General features: G+C 39.2%; 1 protein-coding gene across 4 annotated transcripts in view; it reads right to left on the bottom strand.

Moving 5' to 3' along the window:
* The window catches only part of rad52 (RAD52 homolog, DNA repair protein), a 128721-nt gene that overhangs the window by 84675 nt on the left and 25469 nt on the right, over positions 1 to 18577 (bottom strand). For 3 of the 4 annotated variants that reach the window (XM_078568291.1, XM_078568287.1, XM_078568288.1), the window contains 2 exons: positions 13967 to 14155; positions 13148 to 13193 (listed from right to left, as the gene is read on the bottom strand). In XM_078568291.1, coding sequence (XP_078424417.1) covers positions 13148 to 13193; positions 13967 to 14155 — 235 coding nt within the window. Of the gene's footprint in view, positions 1 to 11883; positions 13004 to 13049; positions 13194 to 13966; positions 14156 to 18577 lie in introns of those variants that run through there. The other variant, XM_078568289.1, reaches the window with a different exon arrangement.

The raw sequence follows: 18577 nt of genomic DNA, 5'->3' as shown, positions 1-18577 counted from the left end.
ACATTCAAGGAACTTAAAAATTGCGATTTCAGCATCTATTGTAGACTGTTGCTAATATGTGAGCCTTAAACAATATTGAACTGAGTTGGGAAGCTTAGAAGTTGAAGTTGTAGAAGTAGACATATAACAGCAAATTATTCTGAAAGCTCTTGTTTGAAATGTGCAAACTTTTTAAGAAAAGCATGCATTCAAAAACGAGTTCCCTTGTACAAATTACGTGTTAAGAAGAGCACACTTCTGTTTTTCACAAGGCTTTGTTTAAAAAGAATAACTTCAGAAAGAATTATTGTGTAATATTATTGATGGTTGAAAGTGTAATGGTATTTTCTGTGTGACCTGCTGGGGATTTTACTTTTGTTTTAGGCAGATAGGCATGATAATGAAAAACTTTTATTTTTCTTTCTGTCTTGATTCCCTTTTAATAAAATTTGAACTGGTACGGGGACCGTTTCAGCACCTGCTTTAACTATATCTTCTACCTTATGCTTCACAATATTATTCTGTTGTGGATTCCTCCCTTTGAAACAAAGGAAAATTTGAGGAAGAAAAAGCAAGTACTGCAATCAGTATTACTCCTTAGACTGCAATAAACTGTGAAAAGTCCACACAAATGCATTGCATTTTATTTGAGTAGAAAGTAGCTTTTTAGATATTAGTTGGGGTTACCTGACTTCAGAAAAATTCTAGATGTTCTGTGAAATTTATGCCATTTGCATGGGCTTGAGAAAACTCAAGAATGCTTAACTTAAGTTTCTCAGTGCTCATTTTCCTTTTATTTCTCCATACACTATTCCTTCCCTTCTCCAAAATGTAAGTGGAGGTGGCTGTGAAATGATATGCAATAATTAGTGCTGGGATTTTTGTTGGAGACATGCTGTTAGTTTATTTAATGTTTGTTTTTGGTTCCTGTTTAAGAACAGGCTGGCAGTTACTTCAATATATGTATGCTATTCTTATGTGTTGGGATGCATAATCTTATGCAGTTGATGTATTCTGCATTGTGTTGCTCTGTAGTTGAGAATTAACATCCTCCAACATAAAAAGCAAACAGCATATGGTCTCAAATTATTTTAAACTAGGGTGCAGCACACAGTTCTTCTCTCCTCGTTTCAGGCTTTTTAATATCGTGAAAAAGCTGAATCCATTTGCTATTTCCCTCCTGTGAAACGCAGTTTAAAAAAAATGTACAAATGTTATAAATGCTACTGACTAGTGTTAAATTATTTTATGTGATACTCTTCATACCTTCCCCCCCCACCGCCACTCCCCCGCAAATTGCAATCTTGAAATGACTGACTTTTCTGTTGCTCTGTCCTGGAGATCTCCTTTCATTATTTAACATTATACACTGTAAAGAACTGTGGGGATCATTTGCAACATGAATTGTATGTTTGCACTAAATAAGGGTGTTGAGCTACGTGTAAGATTGCGCTTTGCGCTGAAATTTGTTACTTTCTTTGTAGATTATTAACTGAAATCATTCAAATAAAAATAATTAAAATTGCAACACAAATCTCTCTGTATGTTTCTCACACAAATAAAAGTCCATCCAGCCTGGATGACCTCAGCTTTGTTTTTATTAATTTTAGTACTGGAGGCCTTTGTGGAGGGTTCAGTGCCAGTGATGAGAGAACTACAGTAATCAACATGTGTGGAGGACCAATAACTCATCAGCACAAGTGAAAGTCAATTTATGAACTCATTGAGCACCTGTAAGTCTTGTTACTGATGGCATTTAGTGTTGTTGCTAATGGAATATTTACAGTGAGTTGAATTTGTCTGTTCTCAAAGAAAGTAAGTAAAAGTCCTGTCCAAGAGAATCACAATTCACAAGATTAATTGTGTCTGAAAAGGCCATTGAATCCACTCAGTTCTTCCATCCAGAAAATCCCTAAAATCGCTGTATTGAAGCATCCGATTGTTCCTTAAATGTTTCTTGGTTTTCCACCTCCATGACTACTTTGAAGATTATTCTATCTAATTCCCTTTTAAAAGCTACTGTTGACTCTGCTTCCATCACTCTTGTGATTTGTACTCAAATGTTTGGTTATCTAGTTCAACATTTGTTAAATATGGTTAGTGTGGAGTCTGCCAGGATCCTCAGATCTTTTTCAGCTCATCAAACTGCTGCTTCACCATTCATGAAGTCTATATCTATGTCTATTTCCTTCCAACGTGCAATCTCCATACTTGTCTGCATTAATGTTCATCAGCCATTGTTCTACCCACTTACTTACACAACCTGACCAAGATTCTATCATTTTTGAGTTGCTGCTAATTCTATTGCGCTTCCTAGTTTGGTATTACAAATCTGATGACTTGGAATTGATTTTGTGGGAGCACGGAGTGTGGCGAGGACCCAGGTATGAATTTGGTAATTTGGTGCAGGTGGAAAGGAGGTGCTGCTTTTCCTTCAGCCTCCAGAAGCTGGTGAGTGTTAAAGTCTTTAATTAGGTGAGCGGGTAGGTGCTTGTTTTGTGAGTTTTAAAGATCTTATCCCTCAATGCAGGTAGTAGTTCAAACCAGTACTGGGGAGATATAAGTACTGCATTAAATTTCTTGATTAACTGGTTAAATTATTTGTTATAACAACAGATAACAGTTGAGTGATTTTGCAAACTTGAAACCTAATTAGTTAAACACAAAGAAGGCAGGGCAAGTGATATATTGCAATTGTAGTATGTAGGAGCTGGTGGACACCAATGTGATCCATTGCAAACACATTTGCAGTAAGTGCAACTTGATCTTTGGCTCCAAGTTGATGAACTGCACTCCGAGCTTTGGACACTGCGATGCATCAGAGAGGGGGAAAGTTACCTGGACACTTTATTCCAGGAGGCAGTCACACTGCTTAGGCTAGGTACTTAATGTTTGGTCTTTGGTCAGGGACAGGAGTATGATTACGAGTGAGGCAGGAATGAAGTTCTAGAAGGAGCATCAGGCCTTGCAATTGTTCAACAGGTTTGAGGTTCCTGAAAATTGTGTGGATAAGAGCAGGGAGGATGAGCAAACTGACCACAGCACTGTGGTATGGGCAGCCATTCGACTACGGGACTGAAAAGGAATGTAGTTGTAGTCGGGAGAGTATAGTTGTTGGGGGTGGGGGGGGATAGATACTGTTCTCTGCAGCTGAGATTGAGAATCCTGAAGGCTGTGTTGCCTGCCCAGTGCCAGGGTTAAGGACATCTACTGGCTGAAGAGGAACTTGGAGCGAGAAGGGAAGGATCCAGTGAATCGCATAACCAGGGCTGTTGGAGGAGGGGGGAGGGGGCTTTAAATGGTGGGGAGGGTTCCTGTGAGAGACAATTTGGAAAGTTAAATAGTGCAGGATAGAGATAAGGATAATGATTGCCAGAGTGTGACAGGAAGGGGCAGAGTGTATAAACCTAAGAGTGCACCAGCAAATAAGGTCAGAGTAGGGAAAAATGGTAAAAAGCTAAAATTAAAGGCTCTTTATCTGAATACATGCAGCATTCATAACAAGATGGATAAATTGATAGCACAAATAGAAATATAAATGAGTTATGATCTGATAGCCATTTCAGAGACATGGTTGCAAAGTGACCATGGCTGGGACCTGAATGTTCAATGGTATTTGACATTTTGGATAGACAAGAAAGGAAAAGGAGATGGGGTGGTTCTGTTAATAGCAGGATGAGATCATTACAGTGGTGAGAGGTGATCTTGATTTGGAGAATGTAACACACTGTGCCTGCACAGCCTAGGGACCACACTCCACATGATGTGTAGCCAGGAGAACACTGAGCTGAGCAGTGTGGCGTGGCTTGTGAGTACTCAAAAGTTGTTCGGCACGTAGTGCATGGTCCCAGTGGTGGCAGGCCTGATCGGGGAGTGGGGGTTGGTGGTCTGTACAGTCCAGGCTTGAGTGGGAGAGTCTAGCAAGCTTGGGTAAGGGTTTGGGGATGGGAGATTGGGGAGAGGGCTTCTAAGCATGTCTGGGGGAGGCAAGTTGGACAGAGGTGTGTGTGTGTTTGTGTTGGGGAGCAGCTTGTAGCTTCGCGGGAGCAGTGTGCACTGTGGGTTCGAGGAGGCAGACTGTAAGTGGTGTTTTATATGCTGATCGTTACGAGGGCAAAGTTTTGTTTTTGGGCAACTCTTTCGGACCTCTACGACCCTGGAGATGCTGTGCACTTTGTTGCCCTGAACTCCACCCCCACTGCCCCATTGACAGTCTCGCCAGCACCAACCCCAACCCCCACAGCGCTGAGGAATAAAAGCTAAATGTTTGGCTTGTTTATTTATGATTCCATAATTAACTATGTGGGAGTTAAGGAGCTATTAAACCAAAATACATATTGAATACATAGCATAAGAAGCATAGATAAAACTAAATTTCAGTGACAAGACAGCAACCATGAGTAAAATGATGGGACAGCTGACACCTTTTGCCTGCTCATTCAGAACCATGTGGAAATTCAGGACACAGCATTCTACTGCACTTGTTCCAATTACTCCAACCAAAGTTAATCTGTAACTGATTTCTATTCTTATACTTCCATCTTCTGCCATCATTGACCTCAGGTACTTGAAGTTACTCACTTTCTCCAGGTCTTCACCCTATCTTTACCATTCCTGGCTACAATGTATTCAGGAAAAATAGGGAAGAAAGAAATGGAGGATTGGTGGGAGCAGTATTGATTGAAAATACTGTTAGAGCCCAGGAAAGGTTGTGCTAAAGTTTCAAAGACAGAATCTATTTGGTTAGTTAATGAGCAGGAACGAAGCTGTTACACTCCTGGGTCTATACTGTAGATCACCAAGTAGTGGAAAGGAGTTGGAGCTGTAACAAGAATATAGTGATAAAGAGGGGACTTCAATTGCCTTAGTATAGAATGGGGGAAAACAGTGTAGAGAGCCAAGATGGGAGAAAATCCTGAACATTGCACAGAGAACATTCTTACCAGTGTGTTTTTAACCTAATGAGGTAAGAATTGTGCTGAGTCTAGTTCTGGGAAAAGAAGTGGAAGAGCTTTTGGGGAAGAATGATCATGCTACAATTACATAAGAAATAGGAGCAAGAGTAGGGCATATGATGTCTCAAGTCTGATCTGTCACTCTAAGATCATGGCTGATGATCTACCTCATCTCTACTTGGCCGTGTTATTCTCGTATTCCTTGATTCCCTTAGTGTCCAAAAATCGTTTGATCTCAATGTTGAATAAACTCAGTGACTGAACATTCAAAGCCCTCTGGGGTACAGAATTCCAAAGATTTACAACCCTCATTGAAGAAATTTCTCATCTCAATCCTAAATGGCCCATCCTTTACCATGAGACAATGACTTCTAGTTCTAGATACTCAAGCCAAAGAAACAGCCTGTCACCATCTACCTATCAAATCATCTGAGAATTTTGTACGTTTCAATTAGCTCACTTCTCATTCATCTAAAGTCCAGGGAGTGTAGGCCCATTCTACTCAATCTCTCACAATAGGATAACCCTTATATCCCAGGAATCAACAGTGTACCTGCATTGCACCCTCTCTAAGACAAGTATATCCTTCCTTTGATAAAGTTTAGGGTGATGGAAAAAGACATGGAAGGCTATTTTGAATGAATTGAAAAGAGATCTAACACAGGTGGATTAGAAAATGATTAGCTCTTAAAACAGTAAATGAGCAATCGGAAGCCTTCAAGGAAGACAGTACATAAGAGCACATATGACATAAGAAATAGGAACAGGAGTAGACCATTTGGCCCCTTGAGCCTGTTCCGCCATTTAATAAGATCATGACTGATCATATTGTGTTTTGATTTCCATATTCCCATCTAACTCCGATAACCTTGGATTCTTGTTAGGCAAGAGAATCAATCCACCTCTGCCTTAAAAATAGTCAATAACCCCGCCTCCACCTTCTGAGGCAGAGTTACAAAGCCGCACAACCCTCAGAAAAAAATTCTCCTCACACCTGTCCTAAAAGGGCAACCCCTAATTTTAAAACAGCGCCCCCCTAGTTCTGGATTCACCCACAAAGAGGAAACATCCTTTTGACATCTACCTTGTCAAGGCCATTCAGGATCTTGCATACTTAAATCAAATCACCCATCACTCTTCTAAACTCCAATGGAAACAAGCCCAGTCTGTCCAACCTTTCTTCATAAGACAAGCCACTCATTCTAGGTATCAATCTAGTAAACCTCCTTTGAACCGCCTCCAATGCATTTACATCCTTCCTCAAATAAGACCACCAAAACTGCACACAGTATTTGAGGTGCGGTCTCACCAATGCCCTGTAAATTGAAGCATAGCATTCTTACTTTTATGTTCAATCCCGCTTGTAACAAAGGATAGCATTCCATTTAGCTGCCTTAATTACTTGCTGTACCTGCTTGCTGTACTAGCCTTTTGTGACTCATGTACTAGAACAACTAGATCCCTCTGGACCTCAGAATTATGCAGTTCTCCATTTAAGTAATACTCTGCTTTTTTGTTCTTCCTGCCAAAGCGAACAACATTTTCATACATTAAACTCCATTTGCCAGATCATTGCCAACTCACTCGACTTATCTTTATCCAGCTGTAACCTCCTCATGTTTTCTTCACAACGTACTTTCCTACCTATCTAAGATAAGAACAGGGATGGCTAGATATATTCTGATGAGGAAGAAAGGAAGGACCTCCAAAGTTGAGTTCCCCAGATAAGGATATAAAGGCAGAGATGGCTAAAGTGAATTGAGAAATTAGGTTAAAAAGTAGGACAGAGTTGCAGTGGTAGACTTTTAAGGAGATATTTAAATAACTCTCAGCAAAGATTTATTTCAGTGTCTTCCATGGCCAGATAAAGAAGTTAAGGATTGTATTAAATTGAAAGAAACACTGTACAAATCTGCAAAGATTAGTGGTAGGTCAAAGGTTTTGGACAGATTTTACAACCAGCAAGAAACAACTAAAAAGATAATAAAGAGCAGAAAGATGAGTATGAAAGGAAGCTAGCTAGTAATATAAAAGATAGTAATAGTTTCTACAAGTATTTGAATACGAAAAGGGTAACTCAAGTTGGTCCTCTAGGGTGTGTCTGGGAATTGATGGAAAACAGAAATGGCGGAGGCTTTGAACAGGTAGTTTGTGTCTGTCTTCGTCTTCATGGTGGAAGACTTAGAAAACTCCCCAAAGATACTTGATAATCAAAAGGTGATAGGGAGGAATGAACTTAAAACAACCACAATCTCCAGAGAAATGGTGCTCGGAAAACCATCAGGCCTAAAGGTTGACATGTCCCCAGGACCAGATGGCCTGCATCACAGGGTCTTAAAACTGGTGGCACAAATAGATGATATATTGGTTTATAATCTTCTAAAATTGCTTAGATTCTGTAATGGTCCGAGTGGATTGTAAAATAGCTAATGTAACAGCTTTGTTCAAGAAATGAGGGAGGTGCAAAGCAGGAAACTTTAATCCAGTTAGCCTAATGCCTTCATAGGTAAAGTGCTAGAATTCATTATTAAGGAGGTTATAGCAGGATACTTTGCTGGGTGGTCAGGCAGAGTCAACAGGTTTTATGAAAGGGAAATCATGTTTAACTAATCTATTGGAGTTTTTTTAGATGAACTAACATTCAAGGTGGAGAAAGGGGGAACCTGTAGATGTCGTGTACTTGGATTTCCAAAAGGCATTTTGATAAGGTGCTACACCAAAGGTTACTATACAAGATAAGAGCACATGGTGTAGGGGGTAATATATATAGGGGGTAATATATTAGCAGGAATAAAAGATTGATTAGGTAACAGGAAGAAGAGAGTAAGGATAAATCGGTCTTTTTCAGACTGACAAGCTGCAACTCGTGGAGTGCAACAGGGATCAGTGTTGGGGTCCTCCACTTTTACAAGCCATATCAATGACTTGGATGAAGGGACCGAATCTATAGTAGCTAAATTTGCCGATGACATAAAGATGGGGAGATAGAGAGTCTGCAAAGGGATATAGACAAGACCAGTAAGTGGGCAAAAATTTGGCAGAAGTGTAATGTGGGAAGATGTGGACTTCTCCACTTTGGCAGGAAGAATAGGAAAGTAGTGTACTATTTAAATGGAGAAAGGTTGCAGAACTCGTGCAGAAGGATCTGGATGTCCTGGTACGTGAGTCACAAAGTTAATATGCAGGTACAGCAAGTGATTAGGAAGGCAAATGGAATGTTGGCATTTATTGCACAAGAAATGGAATATAAAAGTAGGAAAGTTTTACTGCAGTTGTACAGGGCTTTAGTGAGACCACATCTGGAGTACTGTTTAGTTTTGGTCTCATTTGAAAAAAGATACAATTGCTTTAGAAGCAGTTCAGAGAAGGCTCACTCAACTCATTCTTGGGATGAAGGGCTTTTCTTATTGAAGGTTGAACAGGTTGGCCTATGCCCATTGGAGTTTAGAAGAATGAGAGGTGGTCTTATTGAAACATAAGATTCTGAGGGAAAACAGAAAATATTGGAAAAACTCAACAGGTCTGACAGCATCTGTGGAGAGAGAAAAACAAATTTAACGTTTCGAGTCCGTATGACCCTTCTGAGCTCTGAAGAAGGGGTCATAGGGACTTGAAATATTAGTTTTCTCTCTCCACAGATGCTGTCAGACCTGCTGAGCTTTTCTAGTATTTTCTGTTTTTGTTTCAGATTTCCAGCATCCACAGTATTTTGCTTTTATCTTAAGATTCTGAGCGGACTTGATAGGGTGGATAACAGGAGGATGTTTCCTCTTGTGGGGGAGACAAAAATTAAGGGACATGGTTTAAGAACAAGAGGTCTCCCTTTTAAGACAGATGAGAACTTTTCTTGAGGGTCATTAGTCTGTGGAATTCTCTTCCCCAGAAAGTTGGGGAGGCTCAGTCTTTACATTTATTCAAGGCTGAGTTAGTTTGATTCTTGATAGGCAAGAGAGTCAAAGATTATGGGGTGCAGACGGTTAAGTGGAACTGAGACCACAACCAGATCACCATGATCTTATTGAATGGTGGAGCAGGCTCGAAGGGCCAAATGGCCTACTTCTCCTAAATCCTATGTTCCTTTGACTTTAGGAAATTGAGATTAAAATGAAACAAAAAGGGGCTAATGCTAAATGACAGGTTAGCACAATGGTAGAGAATCAGACCGAAAGCGGAGTGCAAGGAAATTTTCTTGCAGAGGCAGAGGCCGTGGTTGAGGTACTTAATGAGTACTTTGCACCTATCTTTATTAAAGTGGATTTTGTCAATGTTACAATAAAGGAGGAGAGAAGGGTAGATAAATCAGAATAAAATAGAGATGTATTTAAAACAGTTGGCAGCGCTGAAAGTTGAAATGTCCAGGTGTAATGCAGCCCATCTTGCTGAGGGATGGGTGGAAACAGCAGAGGCTTTTGTCACAGTCTTTCAATTCCCCTTGGATACAAGAGTGCTTCAGGACCGGAGGGTTGCAAATGTTCCATCCCTATTCAGTGAAGGGAAGCAAGAGAAACCATCTAACTAAAAGGCATCAGTAGCATAGTGGCAATGTTAGTGCACGAGCAATCTGGAGACTCGGACTAAAGCGCCAGAGGCATTAGTTAAAATCTCGTGCTGGGGAAATTCAAATTCATATATCGAATGAAATGCTCATCTCAATAATCATGAAACTACTGAATTGTTGTAAAAACTCATCTGGTTCACTAATGTTCTGAAGAGATTGGAAGTCTGGGGAGACGATGGTGTAGTGGTATTGTCATTGGACTAGTAATCCCCTGGGTTCGAATCCCGCCATGGCAGATGGTGGAATTTGAATTGAATAAAAATCTGGAATTAAAAGTCTAATGATGACGATGAAACCATTGTCGATTGTTGTAAAAACCCATCTGGTACACTAATGTTCTTTAGGGAAGGAAATCTGCTGTCCTTATCTGGTCTGGCCTACCTATGACTTCAGACCCACAGTAATGTGGTTGACCCTTAAGTGCCCTCTAAACAAGAGCAATTAGGGATGGGCAATAAAAAAAAATCCGTAACATTCTAGACCCACAACAATGTGCTTGACTTTTAACTGTCCTCTGAAAAGGCGTCGTAAGCCACTTAGCAGAAAGCACGGTGGGTGTACCTATGTAACATGGACTGCAGCAGTTCAAAACCACCACCCTCTTGAGGGCTATTTCTAGTGATGCTCACATCCCTAGAACAAAAGAAAAGTCAATCAGCCTAATGTTGTTGATAGGGAAACTTGTCGAGACCATAATCTGGGACAAAAATTATCACTTGGAAGAAAATGGGTTAATAATCACAGCCAACATGTATTTGATAAAGGCAAATCACGTCTGGTAAACTTGATTGAGTTCATTGAACCTCTTCATTATTTCATTAATGAAAGTAATGCAACTGTTATGTGGACATTCAAAAGGCATTTGATAAAGTGCTACATTAAATAATTGTTAGAAAAATTGAAACCCACGGGATTCAAGGGGCAGTGGCAGAATTGATACAAACTTGACAGTAGGGCAGAAATCAGATAGTAGTAGTAAATGGTTATTTTCAACCTTGAGAGGTATGTTTTAGATTCACTGCTCTTTTTGACATATTAAGACCTGGGCTTAGGTCCAGGGAGCATAATTTCAATGTTTGTAGTTCTGACGAACAGTCGTGGAGCTGAAAAGTTAACTGTTTCCCTTTCCACGGATGCAGCCAGATCTGAGTATTTCTAACATTGCATGTTGGAATTCTAAAATAAAACAGAAATAGTATTTCCTCTTGTATTTAGATGCAAAAATCAATCTTTTTCTCCTAATTGCACGAACACGGTCCTGTTTATCTGGGCTCCAATCCAAGAGGAAGCTTACTGGTAAGTAATACAGGGTTTCCTTGGAAGATTTTCCTGACTTTGCTGAATACTTGACGTATGACGAGTATTAATATTACTATTAAGCAGTGGAAGAGATTTGAATTCTCTTGCTGAGTGGTTTCCTCTGTTCACTTAACATGTATTTAGTACTCTTCCCAGCATTCCCACAACTTGTGTGAATGGACAGCCTATATAGTCGGCATGGTTAGGGACTGTCTGAACAATGAGTATTGTTACGATGCACACCAGAGGCTATGACTAGGAAGTAGTCATGATGCCTTCAGTTTGCTTCATCATGCTCTCTGCAACGTTTGAAGAATACTGGCTAGATGGTTCTCGGAGTGACTATGGCCAGAAAGAAAATCACCATTGACACTGATACAGATGAGCATCTTATCTTGAACACAGCACTTTTGAATATAAGAAAACAAGTAGGCAATTCAGCCCCACGAGCCTGTTCTGCTATTCAAATTGCTACGTACTAATCTGTATCTCTCCTCTACATACTCACATTGATTCCTTAACCCTTACCATCCTTCCCTAACAAAGTACCTGCATGTATATTTGGAAGGTGATCTTCACCCTTCTTTGGTGCACCTTCTGTTATTGAACTTCCATTCTTCACCAAATGAGACAAAAGTTTATTGCTCTGCCATTGTCAATTAATTCACTTCAAGATCTCCAAGCAAGTTCTAAAATTTACTTGTTTGATATTTAAATTAGGACATGGACCTCTGATCACAACGTTGTACAGTCTGTTCTTTGTAAAGGGCAAGATATGCCTGCTGCTGCTATGATTTTGCAAAATCTTTTCAGTTCTTAGTCACATTGTAAAGAAGGATAGTATTGAGTTTGTAGATAAAATAACAAAAAACACAAATTTCTTCACTATTAAGGGAAATAAGTGCAAAATTGACTATTTGATATTTCCAACTTATTGATGACAGGCCATTTGCCTCTATAATCCAAATCATAATATTGAGATATCATTTCATAATTCGGTAGTCTCACACGTAACAAATCTGTCACAGAATTAGTAATACAAATACAAATTTTAATCCATCTGAATTTTAAAAAAACTTAAAACATTATTAAAAAAAAATCCAGAAATTAAAGCAAAATTGTACATTTTGTAAATTTAAAATATAATTAAGGGCAATTAGAAAACTGAAATTATGTAGGGGTGGGTAAAAAGAGAAACTGAAAATGTTGTGATTCAGGATCCTGACAATGAAGATGTGAAAATCACTGTGCCTTAATAAAGATTGTGAATAAGGATAATTATCTGTGTAATTGTTAACTTGTCCAGAAATTAAGCTAATGGAGTTTTGGTTTCACTCAGCAGTACTGCAAATAATTTCAAAATTTTAGTGAACAAGCACATCAAGACACAGCATGTCACAACCATTTCTGATCAATTCAATAATGAAAAAAAAGCTCTGGGGTTGTTGGGACCAATGTGACAGCTAAAACACAGGACTGACATGTAAAAAGATAAGTTATTTCAGGGCCAGTCACATTTTCTGATAAAGTTACCCGACCACCCCATCATAAGTGAAACTGGTTCATGATAAATTCAACAGTAGGTTGATGAGCCTCATACTTTGGTATTTCTGATCAGACATCTGGTTGGGACACATCCTACAATATTTCTTGTAGACTTGCAATGTGTTGGCATCTATTAAGATGCTGCTTAATGTCATGTCAATGGAAGTAGTCCAATTATGCTTTTCCATTAATATTTCCATGCAGATCGTCACGGCATACAATTTGCACTTCACAATGCAGTCTAATGAATTAACTCAGTGAAAGCCGCTGTAGCACTTGTCTTCCGTTGTAGCGCTGTCTATCTGTCACTATAGCAGCATGCAAAATTCCCTTCAGATGGCATCAATAAAACACAAATTTTAAATCAACTTACTGGACAGGAACAAACCCTGTTAGGAAAATGAAAACTCAACACCCCTCAAAAAGGAAAATAAATTGGCATTGTCCTTTTATCAAACAAGTTCTTCAGTAATTTGTTCTATCACCTGGGCTTTATGCATCGGGACCAGAACATTGTTACACAAAAGTATTTGTCATTTTTGCATGAGTGCATGATGTAGGCCATGAAATTATACCAGTGTTTTGGAATAGCTGTGTGCAAAACTCATACCAAAACAAATCAGAAATATAAGCATGAAAAGTTGAGTTTTCCTTGTTTAAAAAAAAACTAAAGTTTGAAGTGTCACTGGACATTTCTCCACTAAGACAAAAACACCAGCCTTATGGAGCACATTTAAGACAAAGGTTCAAAAAATATATACTTAGTGACAATTTTGTTTGGCGCATTTGATCTTTTCAGGCAGTTTCCAACCTTCGTTTCTTTATAAACTGTCCCAGTTGGCAAGGACTGGACTGCACTAGGAAGAAAAAAAGAGAAGTTGTGTTTCAGATCCATTTTTACTGAATAGGTACCTTCTCGAGCTGACAATTAATTACTGCAATCATTTATTTAGATTCAGAGTTTCATTTTAGGAATAGGGCTAGATTTACAGTCTTCAAACAGCATGGAGAAAATACCTCTGTTAGGAAGTAATGCAGTATGTTAAATTTTAAAGTATCACTTAAACAGCATAATCAATCAACATTTTAAAAAAAATCAGCATTCTCAGTAACCTTTGACTTTCCCCACATTAGGACAGAAAAAAAAATCAAATATCTTCAGGTGATGGACATGCTGCCTACTTGATGTTAACTCTCAAACTGTATGGAAAGCAAATCACCAATGGAGACAAAAATAATTAAAATAGGTGTCAATTTATTTAGAAAAAGACAACCATAGCCTTAGTAGTACTAATCTATAAAGAGCTCAGAGTGTACTGTTTATACTTTCAAAATGCTGGATAAACAGTATTTGTATTAATGAATGACTTCAAAGAAATTTTGGGTTGCAAAACCATTTGGCATTCTGTCTGATATGAACTTGAGCTGTACACTCAGTCTAGATTGTGATAAAAAAACATGATGTAGCCTTGCTACAAACTTCCAGCTTTTGCCATCCATGATGATTTCTGCATATTGAACTACCTATGTATTTTATTGCAAGTTCCTTTGGTTGAGTCAGGTGTTCAATTTTAAGGCTAACAGTTACAAGTGGCTCTGTGCCATGTCACAGAAATTAATCCATTCTTACTTGCTGTGTGTTGGTAAACATTGTGTGGTTGTTGTTTGGGGTAATTTATCCTCTGTGGAGTCCTGCTCCTTGTCATCATATGGTGTTGGCCTGTGGGAGGTGTAGATGGAACTTGTTCCTGGTAAGGGGCATCTGACTTGCTGTCAACACCACCGCCATCCAGAGGAATATCCCAGAGTTCAGGATCATCTGTTTCAGAACAAAAAGGTTATTCCCAAGTCCTACTTTTTCCCTGGAATTAACTTTACATCACCTCCTGGATGCATGGTAAGCATAAATCCTTACATTCATAGGAACAGAAAGGACACACCTGATGCAATGAAAAATCTTATTCTCAATTTTATTTCTTCCACTAACTGATCCCCCAAGTCCCCTTCTTCCGTGTAACTAATTCCTGCCCCAACTAAGCTACAGTAATCTGGGACAGAAAACTGAAAAAAGTTCTCAGCTCAAAACCACTGCATCTCATACACATCTCTTTATTCACGCTTTGTACTCGAGTGTAGTAACCAGACACATATTCACTCTCTTTGATAACTGAGCTGACGTTACAAAATTTACTGATAGATCAAATAGCAGTTGGAGAAACAGTTAAAATCTGAAGATTCTTTTTCCACAGTCCCAGTTAGATGTCTCTCTGACCAATACTTATTTTAATTTACAAGTTTAAAATATTTGTATTCTGCTTCTAATAGTTGCCTAACATTGAAAAGAGTTTACCAGATTTATTGTAATAGCCAGCTGTGTGATCAGCAAGCTCTCGGCTTACTGGCACCATTTAAAACTAAATTTTGAATTGAATTGATGTTAAATGGAGCATCCATCACTGATTGTGTTAGTAGCTCTTAAACTGTTCGTGATTGGCTGGAAACTTGTCTCTCACTCAAAAAGGTCAGAAGAGTTAACATCAGCTCTCCAAGATATATGGTGAATTAAAATTAGCGTTTAATAGTAGAATACTTATTGTTATAGGCTGTGTGTCCTCTGATTTGATGTCATGGAGGATTTGCTAGTATAATAAATAATTATCTTGCATGAAGAGTAGAGTTAAAATCAATTCTCACTTCAACTTCAAATCCCTCATTGTCAACAATAATGAAAATCTGTCACACTTTTTCAATTGATGGATACAATTAACTTTTCCTGGTTAGCCTTCTAGTTACATAAGAACATAAGAAATAGGAATGGGAGTAGACCATTCGGCCCCTCGAGTCTGCTCCGCCATTCAATAAGATCATGGCTGATCATCTTGTTTCGATTTTCACATTCCCATCTAACCCAGATAACCTTTGATTCCCTTGCCTAACAAGAACAGTTCTGACTACCTCTGGGCTTGAGATGAGCAGATTTGTCTTAGGTGACTTGACTTCCACCCCTAGACCTAAGTTAGATCTAGTATTGTGCAATGAGTTGGAATATAAAGGAAGCAATAATTTATACTGTATGGGAAGAGAGTGCTTATTGGTTGCAAAGTGGACTCTGGCCTTATTGGCAACCTGCTGGAAAGAGATATTTTTGTCGAAGCTTTTCACCTTGCAATCATGCCATTCGCAAGAATACCAAATGTAAAGGGAACAACAATTTATCTTGTATAAAAGAGTGCTGATTGGTTAGCAAATGGACTCTAGTAGAGGTGTTGCCATGGAGAATACACCAGTCAATGGTGACTGACAGTTAACTGCCAAGTATTGTTTGAAATTTAAACCAGGCATGTTGACTTTGATGGGTCAAGGCACTGGCCTGAAGAATTAACCAGCGAATGGATGTCACTTATTTTGTTTAGCTGAAACAGGTGCAATGTGTGTACATGCTCTTAATGTCTGCCAAGAACAGGCCCTGTGTATTAATATATGTAGCTTCCAGTACACACAAAGACGCCATATGTGAGCCCGACTGATAATCTTAAATTGGTTGTCAGCGTCATTCTTAGCACACAGGATTATTTAGCAAATGTTGGACACTGTGTTTTGAGTTTTGCAAGCATGGGCTGCTTGGGTACGGACTGTACTTTACGCTTGCCCCTTGTGAACAGCAGAAGGGACATGCTGTTTGGTACGATCTGCCAGTCTTTGGGACATAGCCTACATACCAAGCATCACACTGGCACTGAAATTCATATACCACATTACTCCATTTGTGTGATAGGCAGAACGTCTTTTTGGTTTGACGGCAGCATCTTGTTAGTGGCGAATGCCACTTGTGTTGCTACTGCATAGTAGCAGCATGAAACAGCTAGTGTCACCTGTTGCTCAAATTTTTCAGATACCTTGTCCTTCCAGGGTAATCTGAGGTAGACAGAACTTTTCAGGGCCAAAAGTGATGGTCTTAGGTCGTTCATGAGTTTGCGCGATGTAGGGCGCAAAATGACCTAATCAGGGTAGCATTTTCCCGCAGGATGCCTTTGATGCGCCCTATTTCGGCATTAAGCTTGCATGGTGAACAAATGGTTCGGGCCCTATTTACAAGGTTGCTAATAAGGCCAGAGTCCACTTTGCAAATGATTGCTTCCTTTACATTTAGTATTCTTGATAATTGGCCTGATGAGTTCAAGGCATTTCATTTCAGCATTACTCAAGTTCTGTACTACTAAATGACTATTTGTATACCTGAGACAGAGGTAGGATAATTAGTTCTCATAGTAAAACGTCTTCTGGAAAAATGTGATCATAATACAATTGAATTTTACATTAATTTTGAGAGCAATATATTCCAGTTGTGAGCTGGTGCCAGTACTGGTTTGCATCTGCAGAATGCGGCGTCACTCACTCCCTGCTACTCAGGGAGCCATCCTGTCAGCTGCTGGCCTGATCCCTCTGCCTCTCACTTGCTGAATCCACTCGCACCCCCCCTCCCCACCAGCCCCCACTCAACTAGCGTTGTATGACTCTTCTCCCTGTCCAATCATAAGTAAAACTTCTGCAGAACCTCTCTTCTCCACATTGCAGTTGGTTGATTGAAAACACTTTCCTCAGTCTACTAAAACTGAAAGTGTTTTAAACTCCACTAAACACTAACTTATCCAGCTTTGATAAAGCACTTTATTATACGCAGCTTAATCTGATTGATTTCAGTCAACAGCGCCTCCATTTCCCCACAAACGATCATTTCCTGGCCAACAAAAATCTGTATTTTTGTTTTGAAATTCTTTTACTATATAATGCCATAATACATTAATACACAAAGCAATGCAAAGACCGTCTACTAAAGTGAACCACAATGGCTAGTTCTGCAGCCGTGCTAAATGTCAGGTCAAAGTACCTTCCCTCCTTCTGTCTTTGTTAAATCTGCTCTATCCTTGATGCAGGCAGCTGCCTGGGTCGTCACGGGCTCTGATGTCACAGACACTGCAACCACAGGTGGGAAGTGCGCCCTCTTCAGTTGCAGCCTCACAAACTCAGCAGTAAATAAACATTTAAACAAATGATTCAAAACTTTCAACAAAAAATAGGCTCCATTATAAAACAAAATCTCAATGGGAAAGATCGATCTGTGGCTAACTAGGGAAATTAGGATAGTGTTAGAAGATGCTTATAATGCGACAAAGCATAGTAAGCCTGAGGATTGAGGAAGTTTTAGAAACCGGCAAAGGGTGACCAAATTGTTAATAAAAAGGGAGAAACATAGTGTAAACTAGCCATGAATATGAAAATGGGTCGTAAGAGCTTTTACAAGTATACAAAAAGGAGTAGCTAAACTAAACATTGGTTGCTTAGAGGGAGAGCAGAAATTATCATTGGGATTGAAGAAATGGCAGAGGCTGAACAAATATTTTGTATCTATCTTCACAGCAGAAGACACAATAAGAGCTAGTAAGAGTGAAGAAATGAAAGTCATTAATATCAGCAGAGAAAAAGCATTAGGGAAACTTAAGGGTCTAAAAACTGATAAATCCCCAGGATCTGATGGCCTACATCCTAGGGTTATAAAAGAGGTAGCTGCAGAGATAGTAGATGCACTGGACATGATTTTCCAAAGTTCCCTAGATTTTAGAATGTTCTCAGCAGATTGGAAATTAACAAATGTAACACCACTATTCAAGACAGGAGGAGCGAGGAAAAATGGAGAAATACAGGCCAGTTAGCCTAACATCAGTCATCAGGAAAATGCTGGAATCTCTTATTAAGGAAGTCTTAACAATTCACTTTGTCTGATCATACTATGATTTTCTAAGTCAACATGGTTTTATGAAAGGGAAATTGTTTGACAAATTTAGTGCTTTTTTTAGGATGTAACAGAGTAGAAAAAGGGAAACCAGTAGATGAGACACCTTAACAAATTCAACTATACTACAAAAAAGGTTAATATGCAAGATTAAGGCTCATGGAGTTTCAGGTAATATTAGTGTGGATTGGTTAATGGACAGGATGCAGAGAGTAAGGATTAACTTAAGGCTATAAACTAATGGAATGCTGCAAGGATCAAGGTTGGGGTCTCAGCTATTTACAAACTATACGATCAGAGAGATTTGGGTGTACTTGTTGAAGGAAGACACAGTTAGCATAGAGCTACAGCAAGTGTTTAGGAAGGCAAATGACATATAGGTTTTGTTGCAAGTGAATTAGAGTGCATGAACTCTTGCTACAATTGTAAAGGGCTTTGGCGAGGCCACAC

Source organism: Cetorhinus maximus, chromosome 22, assembly GCF_964194155.1.
Source record: "Cetorhinus maximus chromosome 22, sCetMax3.hap1.1, whole genome shotgun sequence".
NCBI lineage: Eukaryota > Metazoa > Chordata > Chondrichthyes > Lamniformes > Cetorhinidae > Cetorhinus > Cetorhinus maximus.
This window is presented reverse-complemented; position numbering and strand designations above follow the sequence as displayed.